At 46.4% G+C, this 22,226-nt stretch overlaps 1 protein-coding gene across 8 annotated transcripts in view; it reads right to left on the bottom strand.

Moving 5' to 3' along the window:
- Positions 1-3,728: 3,728 nt before the first annotated feature.
- svila (supervillin a) overlaps positions 3,729-22,226 on the bottom strand; it is a 40,388-nt gene continuing 21,890 nt past the window's right edge. For 2 of the 8 annotated variants that reach the window (XM_053859058.1, XM_053859059.1), the window contains exons 12-39: positions 20,777-21,170; positions 19,143-19,305; positions 18,201-18,333; positions 16,465-16,524; positions 15,175-15,255; positions 14,721-14,777; positions 14,308-14,476; positions 14,159-14,242; positions 13,925-14,011; positions 12,779-12,956; positions 12,544-12,716; positions 11,313-11,468; positions 11,035-11,171; positions 9,819-9,966; positions 9,611-9,756; positions 8,892-9,067; positions 8,592-8,745; positions 8,259-8,532; positions 8,033-8,187; positions 7,857-7,965; positions 7,590-7,797; positions 7,395-7,528; positions 7,164-7,319; positions 6,670-6,813; positions 6,483-6,604; positions 6,251-6,406; positions 4,814-4,834; positions 3,730-4,669 (exon numbers count right to left, since the gene is read on the bottom strand). In XM_053859058.1, coding sequence (XP_053715033.1) covers positions 4,583-4,669; positions 4,814-4,834; positions 6,251-6,406; positions 6,483-6,604; positions 6,670-6,813; positions 7,164-7,319; positions 7,395-7,528; positions 7,590-7,797; positions 7,857-7,965; positions 8,033-8,187; positions 8,259-8,532; positions 8,592-8,745; positions 8,892-9,067; positions 9,611-9,756; positions 9,819-9,966; positions 11,035-11,171; positions 11,313-11,468; positions 12,544-12,716; positions 12,779-12,956; positions 13,925-14,011; positions 14,159-14,242; positions 14,308-14,476; positions 14,721-14,777; positions 15,175-15,255; positions 16,465-16,524; positions 18,201-18,333; positions 19,143-19,305; positions 20,777-21,170 — 4,062 coding nt within the window. In that variant the 3' untranslated portion in view covers positions 3,730-4,582. Of the gene's footprint in view, positions 4,670-4,813; positions 4,835-6,250; positions 6,407-6,482; positions 6,605-6,669; positions 6,814-7,163; positions 7,320-7,394; positions 7,529-7,589; positions 7,798-7,856; positions 7,966-8,032; positions 8,188-8,258; positions 8,533-8,591; positions 8,746-8,891; positions 9,068-9,610; positions 9,757-9,818; positions 9,967-11,034; positions 11,172-11,312; positions 11,469-12,543; positions 12,717-12,778; positions 12,957-13,924; positions 14,012-14,158; positions 14,243-14,307; positions 14,477-14,720; positions 14,778-15,174; positions 15,256-16,464; positions 16,525-18,200; positions 18,334-19,142; positions 19,306-20,776; positions 21,171-22,226 lie in introns of all 8 variants that reach the window. The other 6 variants (XM_053859066.1, XM_053859065.1, XM_053859060.1 and 3 more) reach the window with 6 other exon arrangements.

The raw sequence follows: 22,226 nt of genomic DNA, 5'->3' as shown, positions 1-22,226 counted from the left end.
CTGAGTCCCACAATAACAAACAGAATATGAAACACGTTATTAAAATGTCCTGGGAGAAGACTAAAAAACATGCTCCCGGTTCACAGAGCATCGCCAACGACGGTCTGGTCTACTCAGTCATGAAATGTGAGGTGGTTCCTGGAAGAGTCAGGCGCTATGTCTACAAGCAGATCAGCTGATGACAGAGGTGCGGACCTCCGGTTCATCGCTAACTTAGCCTAGTCGCCGCTCTATGCCTCATGAACTCATCCCTGAACCGGGTTGTTTTCCTATTCTCCATCACTCCTCTGTCTCCTTTAACTATTTTCTGTTCTCTGACCAACAAGTAATTGGACACCTCAAAGTTTTCCACATCGCAGGTTTATGGCTGTTTTCTAAGAAACCAGTCCAGCACCAGGAAACCCCCGATTCCGGAGGAGGACGTGATCACATGGGATGTGTTGTCATGCCGTGCGGCCGCTCATAAAGCACTGGTTCTTGAGTGTCACGCTCCCCTGCAGCCAACAGACTGGGATGCCTCGGCGCTCCGGACCTGAGCTGGCGGCACGTGGCTCAGCTCCACGCCAAATAAATCCACACCGTTTTTATGGGCTGAATCGCGTCAGGATCTAAATCTGGGTTAACAAGCAGAGCTTACCACTAAGAGCCCAGGGCAGCAGAAGAGAGAAGAAAGTCGTCTTTCCCAAATTCATTTCCTATAAATCACCTCCACTCGCTCGCTTTGAAGTGGCTTTCTGAGACTTTGGACAGGAAGTGAGGAGCTTAGAGCTTTTTCCAGAGGAGAGGCGAGCGCGCGGCTATTGTGAGCGAGGTCTAATCCGCGCGCGAATAAGAACTCTGAAGGAATGGAAAGACAAGAATCCGCCTTATTTGGCGCCTAATCGTTCTCATGTTGCGTCGACCCGGCTCGCTGCCAAGGCCAAATATCCAGAAGTAAATGATGCTAAAGCTCTAATGTGCCATTTCGCACCCAAGCTGGTGTTGAATTAACACAGAGATCGTAAACACAACATTATGTTGCCGTAGGAGACGGCAGCCAGATGCTTAATGGAGCATCAGGGAGGTTCTGTTCCTCGGGTTTGTTTGGGTGGTGGAGGAACAACAAAATATTGACTCAGACGTTTTAATAACACACTTATTATCCACATTCATCAGAGCGAGTCGGGGAATATCAACGGCGGTCATGTTGGGGTCGTTGTGGGGGAGCAAATCAGAGTTATGCTGATTGTAATTGGGTTGGATGTTGAGACGATGTTCGATGGGTGAGTGATTAGTTTGGATGGATGGATGGAAGATGGATGGGTGGGTGGGTGGGTGGATGGATGGATGGATGGATGGATGGATGGACAGATGGATGGATGGATGGATGGATGGACAGATGGATGGATGGATGGATGGATGGAAGATGGATGGGTGGGTGGGTGGGTGATGGATGGATGGATGGATGGATGGGTGGGTGATGGATGGATGGATGGATGGATGGATGGATGGGTGATGGATGGATGGATGGATGGATGGATGGATGGATGGGTGATGGATGGATGGATGGATGGATGGGTGGGTGATGGATGGATGGATGATGGGTGGGTGATGGATGGATGGATGATGGGTGGGTGATGGATGGATGGATGGATGATCCAAAGATTGATGGCTTTAAGGAACTAATGAATGAGGAGGCGAATGTTGCAGGCTGCTACAGTCGACTGATGCCAGCAGCTGCAGATGGATGTGTGTCTATAACAGAGAGAAATAAATATGTATTGGAATCAACGATGGACGACAGCGAAAATGATTTGAATAAGGGTCGGCAGGATGGTTCTGGATGGAGAGATGGGATGGAGTGAAGTGATGGGTGGAGAGAAGGATGAGAGGATGGGGGGACAGATGTCAGTAGATGGATGCACTGGAAGGAAGGGAAGATGATTCAGTGGGTGGGATGAATAGAGGAATCAGTCATGGTGGATGGATGGATGGATGGATGGAGTGGAGGCGGAAGGTTCATGTGCTTCTACCATCCTGTGTGTGTGTGTTACCTTCATGTCTTGTGACTTGTAAAAGGATTGTAGCGAGAAGAAAAGCTGGCTGAAGCTAACGCTCAGAAGCACGTACGCGCAGCCTGTGTGTGTGTTACTGTACATCCCACCAACATTCCGGAGACAGCACGGAGCGAGTGTGGGGGGATTTGGATGGCGCTTCCGTGAGTGGGAGGGAGGATACGCTGGGTGTCACAGATCAAACTCCTCGCAGGCCGGAGGAGTTCAGAGGAGGCATCTGCCGCAGATGAAACGCAGGAGAACCACGCAGCGTCCTGCCAAACATTTCCACACCGACAGCAGCTCCTTCTTCTTCTTCTTCTTCTCCCCTGCCGTGTTGCTGTTTTGGGACTGGCTGTCAGAGGTGCTGTTGAGCAAGGCTTGGACGCTCCATCAACACGAACCTGCTGTGTATATTGTTCTACTGTGATTGCATGAAATTCCCCTCTAATTGCTCGTGTTCCTCGGTGCGGGCCAGAGCGTGATATTGAGAACATCTGAGCCAGTGTGTGTGTGTCAGGAGCTGGAGGGCGGCCTGGAAAATGAGCTGGTGAGTTTTGACTGCAGCGCACACATCCAACCTTGTCCACTGCTGCTCCCAAACAACTTTGAAACCCGCTCACGAACATGCTGAACAGTGACTCACCTGGTTGAGGTCAGCAGGATCTAGATCTTCTGCTCCTTCCAAGACGCTCCCAGGGTTGGCCCAACTGTGTCATCACTCTTCTCCATGTAAAGACTTGGTTGGTTTTACTGAACAAAGAGGAATCGAATCACCGTGCCACCAACTTTGGAGGCTGAGCCTTCACTCATGAGGCTTAGTTTACTTTCCCTGACCAAAAACTAGTCTACTTGAAGTTCATTTTATGTAGTACAATGTATTTGAGTATTAGTAAGTAAACTCCAAACCATATACCTGCAGTTCACTAGAAAGGTGACGGATTTTATACGTCATCTAACTAAATCTGAAGATTTCTACTTAAGTATACTTCCAAGTATTGGGTATACTACTAGTGTACTAGGTAGATACTTCCCATCCACATTTCAAGAGTTCAATGTATGTTTAAAGATCGCATTATTTATCGGTGAAAACGCTAATACAGTTCACTATACACATCACCTATGGTTGACAGCGGAGGCTCACAGTTACAGTGACAGTTATTCAGCTGTTCAATGAAAACAAAAGTATCAAACAACGATAACAAATGTTTCCTACCCCCATCCACAATCCTTTGCTCCTGCATCGCCTCAATAATTACACCTGAAATCTTTCAGAAAAATGTAGTATATTTAGTTAATTTCTTTAAGATACTTGAGTATAAGGATACTAAGTGTTCCAAATGTAGTAGCGGTAGTGTAGTGGGTAATAGTCTGATAAGTTGAAGCATAGAGGTCAAAGTTCATTCCTTTTCTCCCACATATGCATCCTAGCTTGTTAGTGGGAGAGGTCAGGGACACCCTGGACAGCACGCAGGTCCGTCTGACACAGATAGACCACCACTCATTTTAATGGTTGTTGCCAAAGAAATCTGCAGCACTTTAATCATAGTTATTGTAGTTGTCACGTGTTGCAGTGACATCAAAGGTCACTCACTAAAACTGTTAAGACTTTTTGCCACTGTTTATCTGCCAGCAAATTAACTTGATAATCAGCCAAAACGTTTCAATGTTTTCAACACAAACGCTTGCTCGGGTTCTTCTGCGTCATATGAGTGAGTTAAGGGACACGACTGCCACCTACTGTCCAGGTGGGCTCATTCGGTATCAATGACATTTCAAATGCTAAAAACACCATATGATCATGTTGAAGAAATAAATGCAGGTCAATCATTTCCGGCGCACTCCGAGTGTCAGGTGACACAAAGGCCACTGACCCAGTCATGTGACTCACCTGGAACATGTGACACTTGAGTGGGATCACGGATTTAATGGGAAATACGTTTTTTTTAACTGAATGTCAAAGCATTCACAAGTGAGAAGGACATAAATGTGGAAATATGAATGGAAATAAAAATGAAAAATAAACAGGAATATAGAAATCTAAACCCGCTGAAATGGAATATATTTCCGCTTATTTTCCCCACTTTCATGTCCTCATTGTGGCTCTCCCAGCTCTCCTCTTGCTGGAGGGCTGAACTTAAAACGTAGAGCTCGATGGTTTGATTCCGTTTAACCGGCTCCTCTGCTGTGCTCGGTGCTGTGGCGCCCTCTAGTGAAGAATGTCAAGCACAACCAGATAAATCTCACTTTTATTCCTCTAATAGTTCAGTATATTTATTATGACAAAAGCCTTCTACGGTCTGTATAGAAACTGTACACAAAAGCAAGGCACTATACATTTCAGGGTTTAAAATACATTCCGTGTCGCCGCAGGAGGTTCTGCTCCCAGCAGCGACGACATACTGCGACACACAGATGATTCATCTCTGGATAGTCAGGAAGCAGACACACCTATATACACTTGTTACAAATATAAATTATTTCTAATAGACAAACATACAGGAAGAGCAGAGCAGAGCAGGGCGCTCGATGGCTGTGGACTGGAGGCTCTAAAAAAGTCCTTTGGCTTTCTTCAGGTTGACCTGCTTCCACCCAGGAAGAGCTGCGTACTCCTCTCGGCTCAGCTCCAGACCTCTCTGTCAGACACACACGCAGTCAGAGACGGTGTTAGCAGCTCTGGCGCGTCACCTCGGCAGGGCGCTCAGTTCACGGCAGCTCAGACGGCGTGAGTGAGCATGCTCAACACAAACAAGCGTGCCCTCCGTGCGCTGGTCACTCACCTTTCCGTGAGCGCCTGCACCCTGGAGGAAGTGATGGCGACAGAGAGGAAGGTGAGAGAGCAACACGCAGCACGAGGGAAAGTTCCACAGTTCAGACAGCAGGAAAGAACTGAGTCAATAACTGTCACCGCCTCAGTAACAGGCACAGAAAATCACAGCAGTACTAGCAGCTAATGGCCTACTGTATTGTTCCACGTAATATGCAGTAGTCGCTGAAAAATTTGCAGTACTAGCTATAACATGGCATTAATATTTATACATCAAAACAATACTAGTACCAGCAGCAGTAGCAGATATCATTTTGTTGAAGCTCTATTTTACAGCACTGAATTAAGACGACCGGAGCTCACTGTACTGTACAAGTACAAGTAGCATCATATCATATGATAGGGAAGAATAGTATTGTTGTGGTATCATTTGATGCCATTTGTAGTTGTAGTAATAGCTGTGTTTAAAAAAAAAAGATGAAAGTAGGATGAGACAGTATTGTAACAGTCCTAGTCATAGTATGTTTGCAGTACTAGGATTCATGTTTTTATGTATTAGAAAACATCATTCTCAATTCATGGCCGTAATAAAAGTACTGTAGTAGTTATAGGAGCTATGGATGTTTATTCATAGTACTTATATTGAGAAGTAATAATATTATTGCAGAGTACAATAAAAATCAGTAGTCGTGGAGTATTTGTACTCAGTATGAACTGATTAGTATGGGAACAATAGTATTGGCTGTAGTATCAGATGCCATTTGTAGTTGTAAAGGTAGCTGTATTTGGATCAAAGAATAATAGTGTAGTACCACTACTAGTCATAGTATGTATGCAGTACTAAGATTTAGCTTTTCTATTTAAGATTCTTACCAATTCATGGTTGTAATAATAGTAGTATAGTAGTAGGAGCTAAATACATTTAAGTTGTCGGCCACATTTGTAGTACAATATTAAGAAGTAATAATAGTATTGCAGTGTACAATAAATATCAGTAGTTGTGTAGTATTTTTACTCAGTATGAACTAGTTTATTGTGGCACTATAGTAGAGGTTGTAGTTTTGTGTAATGCAGTAAGTAGCTTTTGTTCTGTAGATGTATTTTTATAGTCCTGAAAGTTTTTGTAGCAGACTCAAGACTGTGCTAGTAACGTTGACGGCCATTTTTAGCCTTGTCTTGTCTTGCACTCCTAGCGCATCAAGTTAAAGTCGTAGAGGTCAAAGTTCATTCACTTTCTGCCGCTAATGTATCCTAGCTACTGATGGTGAGTGGTCAGGGACACCCTGGACAGGTCTCAGGACACAAAGACAGACCACCAGTCACATTAACTTTGGGAGGATCAGAATGAGAAGAAAGTGGGTGGTTCAGATTCATGTAAAGGACCAGGGAGTGTTGCTCAGATCACTTCAGGAAGAGACACTTTAAAGGATCATCTTATATGAGCCTGTACCTGGAAGTCCTCGTCCGACAGGTAGACCTCCAGTCGAAGAGGGTCAACCCCCTCAGGCAGCGGGCGGGCCAGCAGGTCGGCCAGAGGGTAGGTGGTCTTACAGAGGCGGGCCAGCACGTCCTCCACCAGGATGATCTGGTGACACACCTCGGCCTCCTGACCCCAGACACACACACGCACGCATCAGCCAGAGGAAGCACCAACAGCACGTACACACACGTGACCCACTGACCCTCTCGGTGATCTCAGCGATGTCCTCCCTGTGCTCCCAGCTGGGGAACATGTTGGTGAAGGTCAGCGGCTCCAGGCCCGCGTGGATCAGGTACGCCTTAGGAGGTTTTCTGGGATTCTTTTCTGCGAGAGGGATCGAGGGGGTGAGACGGGAGCGAGGGAGGGGTTGACACGTTGGCAGTACTTACCTCGGCAGTACTGAAGCACCGTCTCCATCGCACACTTCCTGTCCGAGTCCCAGCGGATCTGGGCCGACCCCGTGCTCTCGCTGTCCTGGGGCCACCAGCCCTGCCACAGGTAGACCTCATGGTGGTTGTCCACCAGGAACAGAGCTGACACCAGAAGATGATGCAGGTGAAGACTTCACTTCAGAGCCTTTTCAAATCTGTGTGTAGGCTTGTTTATCCTACTTTGTGGGGACAGATTCTTGACAAAACACTGACCTTGTGAGGACCATATGACTTTGTGGGGACATTTAGCTGAACCCCATGAGGTTAAGCCTCAATGTGAGGATGAAGACTTCAAAATAACTGTGTCATTATAATTGGGTGTATGTTTGGTACATAAGGTAGCCATGTGTTTTGGATGGTTAGGTTTCGGGTGAGAGGCTGGGGAAAGGGTGATGGCAATGAGAAAGCTCACAATGTCCCCACACGGACAGAAATACAAAGTGTGTGTGTACCAGGCTGAGAGGCAGCATACAGGTCCTCCTGCAGGAAGGGCATGGAGTTGACCAGCTTGGGGTCTCTTGCCGGGTAATGGAACTCCACAGCGACAAACTCCCCGGAGCTGCTGCTCAGCTGGAAGAGTCGAGGAGTGAAGTTGAACCTGCCCGGGTCTGCAGGTCAGACAACACACTGGCTTCACTCCTTCACGTCCAGACAAGTTGGAGCCCTCACAGTTCCTCGCTCACCCTGCAGCATGCAGTCGTAGGCCTTCCTGTCTCGCCTCCCCAGCGCCTCCCAGAAGCCTGCAGGTTCCGCCCCCTCATCGCACTCCAGGATGGTCACGTTGCTGCTGCTGTGGAGGCCGGCCTCCAGAGGACAGCTAGGACATGGACGAGCGTCTCAGCACGGGGCGACACAACGGGCTCAGACGTTTCACTCACTGGTCTTTGATGTGGGAGGCGGCCGTGAGCGCCACCTGGCGGGTGTGCGGCTGAGACTTGCAGCCGTGCCACAGGTAGATGACGGCCTGGCTGACGCCCAGCAGGGCCATGGAGACTCTGGAGCGCAGGCTGCTGCAGTGACATGCCACCTCCACTAGGTGGCTCTCCACTTCGGCTTCCCCTCGAACGCAGTAGAGGCGCCAATCGTCTGTCGGGAGAAGAGTCGATGGCACATGACCATCTTCGACCTGAGATCCAGTCACTCACTCTGGGAGTTCTCTTCCTCCTCTTCTTCTCTCTTCCCCGCGTGAACGATCATCCCTCCCTTGAAGCACTGGAGGAAACATGGCGGCTCCTTCCCCTGCAGGACTTGAACCTGCGACAGCGGCCTCAAGTCAGTACCCACGGAACAGACAGGTCCAGATCCAAAGCTCGAGTTCCACCTGAGCTCCTCGCTCCTCGTCCAGCTCCACCGTCATCAGCGCCGATGTTCCTTTCTCACTGATGGTGGAGTTGCGACCCTGCCAGAAGAAGTAGCAGCACTTCTCCTTGCCTGGCCCGGCGGTCCTCTGCTGCTCCGGGTTCTGCCTCTTCCCCACTGACCGGGAGACGACCGGAAAGCGTCAGACCGGCCTCGTGAAAGCCCCGGCACAGAACCCAGCCACTCACCTGCCGTGCTGACCATGTACTTCCACTTGACCACGTAGGTGTCGCCCTCGTGGAACTGGCCGATGCTCTGGCGAGGCAGCCGGCTGTAGTCGAACTCCAGGATGTGCCACACTTCCACGGCCAGCGTGCTGACCTCGTAACTCCACCACTCCTCTCCCTCCACCAGCCCGTAGCCCCGGCCCACGTTGCAGCCGTCCAGCACGCTGCACACCGGGGCCTGGTGGGGGGTCAGCATCAGCAGGGCGTCGTAGGCGCGAGGCTGGTCCTGAGGCTCCTGGAGAGCAAGGTTTAGACACTTTGCTGCTGGGGGAAAAAAAACAAACTTTGAAATACCTTCTGGTCGGCGACGTGATTGTTGCTGGTCCTCGGTGGGCTGGGGGTGGACCTGGAGTCACTCCAGTCCACAAACTTCTCTTTGAACAGAGTGGTCTCATTGTGGTGAGTCAGCCTGCCGAACACAGCCCAGTCTGGACGGCCCTGACCTTTCCTTCAGAGCAGGAGACACGAGAGCGCAGACATCAGCCACGAAGATCTGATTCTCCCTTCTATATTTATATATACATTAATATTCTATATATATATTTTTTATAATGGCTCAGTATTCTCAGAAAATCAGGTCTGGCGTGTCCCTACTTGGGGATCAGTGGGTTGCACTCTCCCGGGTCCAGCGGGTTGATGTCACAGTTGGTGTAGTCGAAGGTGCCGTTCCACAGATGCTTGGCCAGCTGGAAGGCCACCTTCCTCTGAGCCAGCGTCACTTCCTTCCCGTGCCAGATGTACATCTCGCTGCCGAAGTCAAACACCAGAACCTGCGGGAGGAAGTGGGTGAAGAGTCCGAACCAAATCTGTCATTGTCAGGGGCAGTGAAGGAAGGCTGTCCTTGTTGTTATGATCAGTGTTTCAGCACAACATTATCACAGGCAAAATTATCATCAAAACAAAAAGCTGGAAAGACAGTAACAAGTTGACCTTCTATTGTAATGCAATTCGCAAACGTGCCAGTAGATGGCGGTAAAAAGGCGCGTTCGAATATACTAGCATTAACACGGTAGCAAAAATAATATCAAATTGTAACTAATTCATCTCAGTTAACCACATTTCAATATTTGACACAAGATGAGGAGAACCCTTTAAAAAGTGTAACCAATAAGGGCTAACACTTAGTCAATAATTTCAGAAACCTTAAGAGTCATTGATCGATAAAGACCATCAAATCTAAGATAAAATAAGCAACAGAATCACACCTTAAAAAAACAGATGTGAACATACTGTCTTAGACTAATTATATCAGCAAATGTTGAGCAATGTTTAGGTGAGACTATTCTTTGTCATGGGTTGAGGTGACCTCTGACCTCCTTGGGGTTGAGCAGGCAACAGCGAGGCATCTTAGCCCAGTAGTCATCGTCCGGCACCAGCTTGTTGTCCATCAGTCTGTAGATACAGTTGGTCTCCACGATGGCGCCCTCGTACAGCTCGTCTTCGTCCGGCGTTCCTGCGGCTGAACCGAAAACACCTTTCATTCAACAGTACAGCTCGCAAGGTGAGGCGAGCGGCTCTTACACTGATAAGGCGCCTGGCCTCCGAGGATCTTCCAGAACTCCTTGCTCGCATGGCTGCTTGTGCTCACGCCTTCTTCTATAACCTGGACGTAGTTGGCACGGCAACCTAGATCTCTCTTGCTCTGGATGAAGTTGGCCAACTCCGACGCCTGTCGGCAACACAAAGTGGTTTGTTTCTGTTTACTCCTCATGTGCTGTGAGTCACAGTCTTCCCGTCAGTGGATCTAAGGGTCGTCGCGCTCTCCGGGCGCTGAACAATAGAGCGCTTCTGTGAACTTCCTCTGACTCTGCTGTGGTCCACTCAGAGACTCAAGCTTGTTTCTGTCACTTTGGGACACTCGACTGTGCAAAACACTGTGTGACAACAACACAAAACTGGCTTTGAGTGGGAGCTAAGTATTGCCCCACACTTGAGCTGCGTTTACACCCTCCACTCACTAACTGACATGGACAAGCTGTCGATCACCAACCAACTATATTCTTGCCTCTACACCAGCTGAAGGACAGTTTGAGGAGGTGGACAATGGACCCAGCAACAAGTGGGCTCTGAAAACACAGCGTACTGATGTGTAGATGAGGCTTCGTGAAACAGTGTCCTGATTTTCAGAGGCCACCAGATGACTGTCTGCTGTAAAATGTTTGGACTTGAACAAGTAATTCAATGAAACCTCACATCATCTCTAAACTAAGAGCACCATCAAGTGGCCTTGATGATGTACCCGTCACTAATACAGCACATTATTGCTTCTGGCCTGCCTGACCTGCTACTTTAAAAATGTTGTGTCAAGTGTAACTGAAAGAAGCACTAAGATCCCGGAGCGGGTCGGTAGAACCGGTAAGTCTGTGTGCCCTAAAGGTTCGGTGGACTTAAAACATTACAAAAACAGAAATAGACTTGCACGGTGAAACGGCCGTCGACGCAGTGTGTCTGAAAAGTAAGCTTGACCTTTGGTGGTCATGGTGTCGGAAGTGGGCTGGAGGAAGTGAGGTAAGCATTAAGGACCTCATTGTAATGAGTGAAAGATTTGTGTGGAAATCCATGTGCCAGATTTTCCCCTAAAAGCCTTTGAGCTGCGCAGCTCTTCTCCATCAGACCAGTTAACGCGGCGCCGGGCTTAAGTTCTCGAGGCAATCGTGAAAGCTACATTTCAAATGTGCGTCCTGCCAACTGCACCCGTCGAGCGCCTCCATAGTGAAGACACATTAGTGCCTGTTACCTTGTTCTTCTCGATAACGTTGGCAAACTCTCCCGTCCAGATGAAGCAGTGGTGAGGAGTGACGAGAAGAAAACAGTCGCCGCTGTTCAGAGACGACGCACGCGGCTCCACTAGTCTGGTCTGGACGTGTCGGCGACCTTGATTCACACACAGCTGATGATCAGTATGTGACGTGAAAATAATCATTTTCTGATTTTGAAAAAAGGTCAGGTCACTTCAGTGAATTGAAAAGAATCAGGGGGCATTACATTTGTACAGATGTGTGTCGCTTGACTGACCTTTGACCTGCAGCAGCATGAGTTTTTTGTAAGGCACGGCACTGTTGTTGGACATTTGCTCAGAGATGTCGACGCTGCGCAGGTTGACGTTGCTGAAGTTCTCTTTGCTGGCCAGACCGGCCAGAGCCACGTCCGAAAACCCAGAGTTCTTGTTCACTGCAAACAGACCAGACAACCATCATCGCATGAGGAAAACGGTTACTTGACTAACTAGGGCTGACATCACTGAATATATTAGAATGTTACACATTTTATAAGAGTATGAAGAGTGAGATGAAGATAGTGAGGTTGTCATTGGGACTGACGGGAAAGGACACAATCTGAAAGGAGTCAGAGCGAGAGGTGCGTGTCGGACCAAGAATGTTGGAGATGAGAGGAACCAGTGAGGTTCATCATGAAGGAGGACATGAAGAAGACAGGTGCGGATAAAGGAAGATTAAGGATGGTGGTGGTGGACTTGCTGAGGCAAAATGGACTAAACAAAAAGTATGCATTTTATGAAGAGAAGTATTCTATGAAGAGAAAATTTAGCACTGCAAGCGGTAAATAGTAAAAGAAACAGAAAAGGATGACTGAGACAAAATGAAGAAAAGTTGGTGAAAAACGAGAACATACACATCATTTACGAGAAAACAAATCATAATTTAGAAATTTCAGCTTTGAAAAAGACGACATTCAGATGAGGTTCAGATGGACCGGAAAATGCGATTTCTTATGCATCAGTTGTGTATTTAGCGGGAGGAAAATGGACCTGTTGCAGTCTGCCATAACACTACAAGACTTCAGGGAGTGAAATCTGATGTGAAAAGCCCAACTCGTGCGGACAACCGTGCCCAAGATGGACGACTTTCTGGGACTATTTTAAGAACAATGCAGTTAATCTGAGTGCAGGGAAAGGAAGTGACAAGTGCGATGGTCTGGAGCTCTTCAGGACAAAAGAAGGAAACTGATGTAGGTCAGTTCAAGTCCTGAAGCGGCTCGGCAAGTGTGTCGAGCTGCGGATGATTCACACCTATGGTAAAACTTTAGAATTGATGATAAATGAACTTGCATGAAAAATAAATATATACGCTTAAATAATTAGATTACATTACACACAAAAATATTGGCATGGAACATCAGTTTATTTGAAAATGATGGCACATATTTATTTATTTTTTCTAAACGAAAACGAATGTGACATCTAAATAAAAGAATAAACTTTTCTCCATACGACTCCTGGGTCACTTACTCTTCTCTGCCTTCATCCTCTTGCTCTCCAGAAAGCCCACGTTGAGTCTCTGCTCCGTGTACTCGTGTCTGATGTCCTCCCTGGCGGCCAGACTCTTCAGAGGATTCCTGGAGGCCTGGACGTTTCTGGCGGGTCGCACTGCTCTCTTGTGCTGCACCATCTCTGACGTGAGCCTGAGGAAGCACCACTTTGAGGAGCCACTTCAAACAGCATGACTGGAGAGGCTTGTGCTTACATCGGCGCCTGGGATCCGAAGATGGCGTCGAAGTCTTCGTCGATCTCCATCTTATCGGTGGCGATGGGAAGCTCCTCCACATGGCGGTAGAACTTGGAGAAGGTTTCGTCCTCCAGGCTCATCACCTCCTTCACCTTCTTCTGTGTGACTGTGATGGTAGCTTCTGGCAGTCCTGACACTATCAAGGGACCAGAGCAGACTTTTAATCCCAGTTTTCTGGTTTAATAAATCGTATAGAACATGAAGCTGTCTGCTGTTTTCTTTTTCGTGAACCCAAGTCATGAAGTTTCTTATTTTTTTTCCATTTGGAGTGGAGAATTGAGGTAGCAGGGTGAGGTGTCTGGACTGTCTGTTACTGGACTGGTAAAAAAACAGCACGAGATAAAACTAACAGATTTTTAACTCAACATCATTTGAATTTTTGTCACTTTAGGATTGATCTACGCTAAAAGTTTTCAGAAAGGGTAAATCTGAGTTTCATAGCAATAGAAAATGAAGGTAAAACAAGGATAGAATTTAAACCGTTGGATGCCAAAGTGGCAAAATTATGAGCGTCAAAATTGCCAGATGTAGTTAGTTCTGTATACCAGCAGATGGCGCACACCTGTACTGTACCTTCAAAAAGACCTCAGTCACAGAGACAAGGGTGAGTTTAGTTACTACGTTGGAGCAAAACAGAGAGCAAGAGAGCAAATAAGATGGTATCAGATTCAGAAGAGTAATATTCACGCTGTGATGGAGATCAGACAGTAGGACAGAAAGTGACTTTGGTAGTGCTGCTTCCGTGTATGTATAGACAGTGAGTCTGTTCGCCACGGCATCACATATTGGAGCCGACTCATGATCAAAACCCTGCAATGGAGGCAGCGTGAATGTGAAAAGAATATGGGGAAATGGTGGCAGATATAGTGAAAGTAGTAGAGTTCATGGTAGCGGTGTAAACAGTGAAGATGATGACATTGTTGGTTGAGTGATGAAGAAGAACATCACCAGTGAATCAGATGAGCATCAGAAAGTTATGTAAATGATGTCATAATCATATACATGTTAGATGAGTTTACTCCCATCCCAAACAAAAAGGAAACCAGAGTGGCCAGAGGAAACCATGCACACAAGCACTTTTAACTCTGTATCTCAAACACTGACCTTTACTGTTGATTTTGCCCAAGAAGGACTCCAGTTTGTCCAGCTTGGTGTCCGACTCCAGGTTCAGGTCGGGGACAGCTCGGATTTCTGCAGTGTGCCGACACATAAACACATTACAGCAGTGAACAGGCATCAAACACAGTGAGTTTACAACAAGTCAGAGTCACTGTATAAACAAATGGTTCAAAATTATTAAAGGGAAAGAGGGGGATCAAACAAGTGGACCAAACTGACCTTCATGAGGCTTGGAGATGGCAAGGCTGTTGTTCTTGGGTTTAGATGGGAGCGGAGCTTGCACAGCGCTGGTACTCGTCAACCCTGATGCAGGAGAAGAAGATGTTCCAAAGGGTTTCTCCATCCGCTTATTAAAGGGCCTCACAAACCTTTCTTGGCCATGCGAGCGGCCACCGTGAACTGGACCGAGTCGTTGGCAGCTCCGTAACCTTTGGTCTTCCAGGCTTCCTCCTGAGCCACGATCTGCTGCTTCCTCTCGTGGATGGACAGGTGGGCGTCCGCCGACTTCTGGGCCTCCATCTCAGCCTCTGCCATCCTCTGGAAGCAAACACAGGAGCACCATATCAAACCCAGCTCGGCTCGGTGGCATGCGCTCAGGAGTGTCTAATCTTATTTGTTCACACATTCCAGGGATTATATCTTCGTGCTCTCAGATTACAGTAAATTTTTGGACTTTTATGGCGTAACGTTCAATTCTCTGACTAATATGGTCATTTTTAAACTGATAGACTGGTAGGAAGCTGGTGGACAGACAAGAGGGGGCGGGGTCTCATGGTGTCACCTTCCTTCTCCAGGGGTGTCGTTCATCCACCTGCATGGATCTGGGAGGCCTGGCCGGCTTCTCAAGCCGAAGCGATGGATGGAGACAGTGAGAAGGGTTGAGGATGGAGAGATGAGGATGGATGAGACTTAGTTAACACAAACGTCCTCGATAAGGGCTGAAGCTGCGGCAGAAGCACATGCTTTGGCAACTGACTAGGAGAGGAAGAGCGGCAACACGTGTGGCTCCCCTCACTCGACTAAAAGTCCACATGATGAAGGTTAAAAATGCGGTCAGGATCAGAGTATAAATCCGGCACTAATCAAGCAGCACCGTCATGGAAGTTCTGATCACACATCACTTCATGGTGTGAGTTTTAGGGGGATGATCCTATTATGCGGATTCCATCCTCAGTCCGGAGCAGCAGCAAAGCAGAAGCGGGTTGGCAGCAGAAACATCTGAAGCAGCTTCCTACCTGGCTGGCACACTCATCGGGAGAACAAGGGCGGAAAGGAGGTTCAGGTGGGAGAGAGACAGAAGAGGAAAAGCCTGGCTCCTACAGACGCATGATCAACGAGAGGCACACAGTTTCACAAAACAACTTTCATCTGGAAGCATGAGAATATTCTGGTGAACGCAACTGGCTCATGCAAAAGTGAGTAGACACACAGCAAAAAAACATTTTTTTTAAGACGAAACAATTAATTTACAATAATCTGTGAAAATATCTCATTATAATCCAACTATTTCTCACTTCCAAACACATTTTTCCATTTAATTTAAAATTGCTTATTGTCTTTTTGTAACAAGGTAGAGCAGGAGATAATGGAGGCCAATGAAGGCACAGTTTGCTTGTTATACGATGTGATTTTCAGGTTCTACAGGTGATTGTAGTCTGGACGTCTTATTACTAGACTAAAGTTATTTTAATAAAACAATTATCTGAACACGTCAACAGAAAAACACTAATATTACATTTTTAAAAGTTTTTTTAAAAGTTCTTTTCACCAAATTGGCGTCATCAGTTGATACCTAAAACAAACGTCGGTTCAAGTTTAGCAGTGAAAAACATCTGTGCCTTCCAAAACTTTTTTTAAACTACTACCATATGTTGGTTTTGAAGTCTAAGCCGGATTAAAAAGTAATGTATTGCCATCTCACTTTGAGTTTAATACATGAAATTATGAATAAAAAAAAAAAAAGAATTCACAATCACATTTGAGGAAACACAAGTCAGAAGCATCTGGCGACACAGAAGACTTCCTTGACCACTCTGATGAGGTTTCAATGAACAGTGCCTCATTCTCAGTAGGTGGCGCCCTTGGTTTAAAAATGATCTGAGGTGTCATTGAACCACTCATTCAAATATCAAGACTCAAGAGTAGAGAGTGCCACCTCGTGGTCAGGGAAAATGACACTGTTTCATGAAGCCCATTATTATTAGATTAGATCAGCCTCTCTTTCAAGTATCATTTGGATGGAGCAAAAAACATGTTTCTCACGACCGTGATGTTAAATGTAAAGATACATGCGACCCAGCAGCGACACTATCACCTTCCCAATACTTTAGTTTCTATGACTGAACTCTGCCAGTCCCAGCAGTCCCAAGCTGGATCCGCACCACCCACACCACGGCTAGGAACACACACGTGAATACAAACACACACGGCGGCGGCAGTTTAGTGGTCGCAGCTCAGTTTACACTCGGGTTAAGCTCAGGAACACCGTCGACGTGTGTGTTTGGGTTCTGGCACACAGGTCTTACCCACAGCTGGTCGGACACAGCAAACTCATCGATCATCATCATCATCAGTTCTTCATCGTCCTACAGGACAATCGCCATGGGAGACAAGAAATACGTGTTTTCAAGCCCACCCTTTCCAGAAGCTTTGGTTTGTAACATCTGTTCTCCCACATGGGATCAGCCCTGAGCTGACACCAAAACTGAAGCAGAGATGTCACAGAGGCGTGGTGCATCACACACTGACCTTCAAACTTCCTCATGAGGACACGGACAACATGAGATAACAGATGCTTTTGGAGTTCACACTAGAACAGTGATTCTTAACCATAGGGCCGGGAGAGCCTCGTTGAGGCCGCTAAAAGTTTTTTTGTTTTACACCACTCGGCCGCGAGTTTTAATACATTAGCCACATATAGTGGCAGTAGTGTCACTGAATTGACTTTACAGCTGCAAATCTGTGACAGTTAACAACTATGGAGAAGTTCTTGAAAAGAAAAAATGATAAAGTGATGCTGCCCCCGACAGTAAAAACTGTTCATGAAAGCAAGTTTTCAAAATTTGTTAGAATATTTTATGGCGATACTTTCATTTACTTACTTACTTACTTTACTTGTATCTTCTTTGGTGTTTAAATAAAATATTGTTTTTACTTTATGATATTTAGACATAGTTTTATTATATTTACTTTATTCTGAATTTTATTCAGTTTTTCCAATTTTCGCAACTGTCTGAATCATGTGTAATTTTTTTCTTCAGTAAAATTGATGAATATGACTTGCACCTGGTTCTGCTGCTGGTTGGAATTTTCGATGACAAATATCTTTTCGATGATCACATGCTTTCATGTCATGTAGTTGTTGACTACAAATGACATCAAGAGCAATGAATCAGTTCTATTGAATGCGCCCCGGGTCCATTTGTTCTGGGAAAGGTGGGCCCTGATATCCAAAAGGTTCAGAAGTCCTGCACTAGAAAACTGCATTTCAAAATTGATTATTAGTACGAGCTGCCCCTCAGATACACTGACCTTTCACCCTGTGCCTTCTCCAACAACAAGCTCAGTATCTTCACCTCCGACACCCCAGTATGTCAGCACCCTCGCTACACTCTCTTCCTCGCCTCCCTCTGATATCTGACTGACCCCAAATACTGCCAGCCTTCTCCTTGCTTCTACTCTCTGCACCTTCACTCAGTCATTCAGTCGCTCGGATTATTTTCACAATACAGTTTTTGCAGTTATAAGTGGCTCTTTTACCAGCAGCTCCGTGCATCAATGTTTGACACGGAGCAAACAAAGCGTTGAGACAAACGTTTTTAAAAGTTCCAGCAGGTCAGTCAGTTTTTGTTGCGCTTACGATCAATAACAGCTGAAAACAAAATAATAACTGGGGTCCACTACACAGTGGCGGATGATGAAGGAACACAAGCTGATGTTCTCGTGGGAAAGTCACATGTAAAATAATAAATAATACACCAGGGAATGAACACATAATTGCAGTCATGCAACACCACTGTGACTGACATTAAGCCGTCAACAAGGGGTGCTCTCGGTTTATTAAGTTAAGAGTTATTCAGTTAAGAAAATGACTTTTTGTTGGAGGAAAAGGAATGTTATGGAGGCATGTATATAGATGGAGTCAGAGAGAAGAGAAAGAGAGAAGCTTGAGCCACATTCCTTCACAGTCATGGATGTCAAGATCACACGTGTGAGATGAGTCACCTCAGCTGGAGTGAGTGTGTGGACCAGGCCAGGTTACCTTCTTCTGGAGGCTCTGCTCCACCTCCCAGAGCTGGACGTGCTGGTCGCTCCCGGCAGACTTCAGCGCGCTCTGCTTCTTGTTGATTCGGTTCCTCCAGTCCTCCTCCCCGCTCTTCTTCAGCAACGCCACTCTGACGTGACAAGATAACAAGGAATGTGGGAAGAGGCTTGGCAGAGTGACGCCACAGACCCGGGTCCCGCTGAGATTCAACCCTCTCACTCAGATGAATCACATCAAATGCTGTCTGATGACATGTCATACTGACTCATATGATGTGTGTGACTCCACTGACTCGCTGGGTCCACGAGTGAGAGCCACAAAATGGCAACAAGCTGGTCGACAAATCGAGTCTGCACACTTCATATACAAAGTGAATTCACCAAGACAGTGCTTCTCAATCGGTCTGGTGAGGACCCAACATGACCTCATATAGACCCCCCAAAAAATTGTACTTACATTTCACATTGCGGTTTAAATGTCCTGACCTACCAGTGTAGAACCCTGGGTCTACCACAGCAGTGACTCATGACTACAGCCAACACTCGCAGGTGGAGAGTCAGTCTAAGCTGAACCTAAAATGTGTTTATTATATGTATCTTCTGTTGAGAAATGAAGTGGTGTGACCAAGATTCCCATAAATATTCGCGGCTACTTCCTGTTCCAGAGCCACAGGACTACTGGACTGTATCCCAGCAACCCAGGGCAAGAGGTGAGGACAGAAATCACGCAACCACTAGCAGAGAATTTGTATTTGTTAATCGACAACAAAACTTGCTAGTGAGGAGAGAATTCTGGTCAGAACTACAATCTGTTGAGCCATACTGGCCCCGAGGTCTCAACAAATTCAAGTAGAGAGGACGGATACAACTCAAGAGGGAAACAGATTACACTCAGGCGTGGCACAACAGCAAGTCACACAGCGAGTTCAAAGCCTCTCACCTCTCTCTGATGGACATGTGTCGGGCGGCCATGTTGCCCGGCTCTTGGGTCTGGTCCGGCTGCGCCAGGCCGGCCGGGAGTCCCAGCTCGTCCGCTGTCAGGGGATGACTTCCAGGCGAGTCTGTAGCGACGCCGGACGTCAGCACCATGGGCTCTGGCAGCTCTGCAACACAGCGAAAGACGGATCAATAATGGCAGCAGGGTTCTAGCCCATGACGGAGTGGAAATATTGGCTATTTGATTTTGGGCGAGAGAGAATAGACTGAGTTGGTTTCTAGCAGCATTAAAAGATGTTCAACACAATTGTTAATGAAGTATTAAAGAAGAAACATTGACATTCACAACACTCTCTCGGGATACTTTGTTACTCACAAATCACATGGTATATGAACAAGCTAAAAGTGGCCATCATGGTCATGAGAGCTAACTAGATCTCACCGTAGGAAACCACCCTGAAGAAGAATTGTGCCCGAGCCTTTCCTGGCAAACCGACCAAAAGATCATCAAGCGACCGCGCAGGAGCAAAGCAGACACGCCCCCAGTGCTTGGGAGCAAAGAACACAACTTTAATCTGTCACTATGACCTTTTCAACATCAGCTGATCCTTCCATCTGCACTGTCAAAATGGTTTACCGCAATCACACCTGCTGAGTCCTCAATTTAACTCTGAAAACCAACGTGTCCTATAGAAGCTCACCCAAGCAGGAGAAGAAGTTACAGACTCTACACAGAAAGATACGAGTTGGGACTGGAACACATGTCGAGACGAGGCTGCTGCCGGAACAACTACGCCACCACCAGTTCACAAATCCTTCTCAGGCGATTCTTGACCGTGACTGATGACGCAACAACCCATTACCAGTCGTATTGGCATTATTACTGTGGGAGGTGAGAAGACCTGGCGTGTGTAAATAAGATGCTTCAGAGTAACCGCAGCACAAGTGAGCCCAGAGAGAGTGAGAAGGAGCACAAGAACTTTTGTGTTTCAGTTCAGCTGTGACTCCAGTGTGGGAGGTTTATCACCGTTGTCTGTAACCGCGAGACAAGCTGGCCACAAAGACTCATGCTCACGCACTTGAAGGTACACAATGTTATCTACTATGGGAGTAGAAAAAAAAAATCAAACATTATGTACATTTGTACATAAATTGGAAAAACTCTTCCTCCTCAAAGGAAACGTTCCAGTGTTAGTGCATTTAGCAATTAGAAGTGGCGTTCAGTTTGATACCCAGTATTTTGTTGAAAAGACCCAACGTTACATTTTAAAACCTTTTTTTTGTTTTTACTTTTCTTCCTAGCGTCAGACATTACAGAAGGTGTTGCCTGCAATTGCCCCCCCGAGATCTTGGTCATACCTGACCTGACAAAGTGCTATGATGCCTTTGCAACTCTCCATCCAACATATTATGTACAGAAGTTACATCCAATCTGTCTTCTTAACTGGTCAGATGCTCTGAAATTGACCCAAAATGATAAATATTTTGAACAATTTTTCAGATCCATATCCTCATTTTCCGACCGTGACTGATGAGCAGAGATATTGAAGCTCATTTATGGCAGTTCAATTTGTGAGTGCCGCTGTAGTTATTTGGTGAAGTGAATGACCTAAACCAAGATTCAGCCAGAAAGTTTACCTCCACTGATGGTGCGGCTCCTCTGCCTCTCTGAGTGGTGGTCCTCCTCCCTCTGCGGCCTCTCTGAGCCCCGTTCATCTGCTCGTCCCGTGAGCTCCTCCTCCCTCCTCTGCCTCCCGCTCTGGGGCGGGGGCATCACCGGCTGTCTGACTGCTCTCTCAGGAGAGGGCAGCTTCCTCTTCCCGGCCCCGAACTCGGATCCGTCCTCCCCTTGATGCAGAGTTCCCTGCTGAAGCGCACTGTCGAGTGATCGCCACAACTCCTGGTGATTGGCAGCGAGTTGAGCGGCTGCTCTGGTGATATGGATGTCGCCCGCATGGTCAGTGGACACTGTGCTTCCTTCTTTCAGAGCCGAAGAGGAGGAAGGAACCTGAGGTGCTGCTCCATTGTGAAGCTTGTCATGTAAAGAAAGGGAGAAGACAATGATGAGTCGGCTCAAAACCTCAAAGCCATTCCAGTGCAATCAGGAACATGGTGACACACAGCGAAGACTGTCGGGACACGGCTACTTCAAACAGTGAGAGGTGCGTTTGATCTGCTGACCCGAGGGTCAGGTCGGGGTAAAGTTATCTCTAACCTGGGTGCTGACATTAAACAGGGGTCTGACTGCACCACGGCAGGGATTACATTCATTTTTGCCGACACATTGAACGGCAAAATTGGATTTTTTTCAGTATCTTTCAATCACTCACCCAGGTTGTGAGGTTTTTTTTTTCGGCAAAAACAGCTCAAATGGGAAAACTACATAAAAAACAAGAGGATTTTTCAACTTTATAAAATGGTATTCCCGCCCAAAACTCAGAGAAATGATTCGATTTTCTATAGGTAGGACTGAGCAGCATAGTGGTCGTCCTACTCTCACTGACAGCTGCAGCATGGTTTAGAGCCGAGGTGGGCCTCTCAATTTTTGGGACCACATTCTATAGCATTGTGAGATATTAATGAGAATAAGTGCAATACTGGAGCTGGGGGGTTTGTGACACATTAGAAGAAAGATTATAAAATGGTTTCACGGTTATACAATACTTCATTTTATATACATTATATTTTAAAACTAACATAAATTGGGATTATTTCTGATGTAAACAGAACAAAATGTAGTAAATTCATTGTATTAACTTTCTTATAATAATTTATTGCGATGAAAAAAACATTACTTGTGAAAATAAAATATAACACACTCAGAAAATGGTACAGAAAATAAAGGAAAGAGAAAAACTTTCGCATTATATTCAGAATTGAAACGGCAGTGAATAAACTGTTTATACATAACTAGTTTCATTGTTTCACTCTGACCTCATTAGGGCCATATAAAAAGGCAAAAGGCCGCATGCGTCCCCCGATCCGCACATTGTCCAGGTCTGGTCTGCAGTGAGACTCGTGATAGAAATTGTAAAACACCCTGCATATAATAAAATCACTCGCCCACTCATGTCTACATAGAAACAAC

This window comes from Synchiropus splendidus, chromosome 3 (genome assembly GCF_027744825.2).
Source record: "Synchiropus splendidus isolate RoL2022-P1 chromosome 3, RoL_Sspl_1.0, whole genome shotgun sequence".
Taxonomy (NCBI): Eukaryota; Metazoa; Chordata; class Actinopteri; order Syngnathiformes; family Callionymidae; genus Synchiropus; species Synchiropus splendidus.
This window is presented reverse-complemented; position numbering and strand designations above follow the sequence as displayed.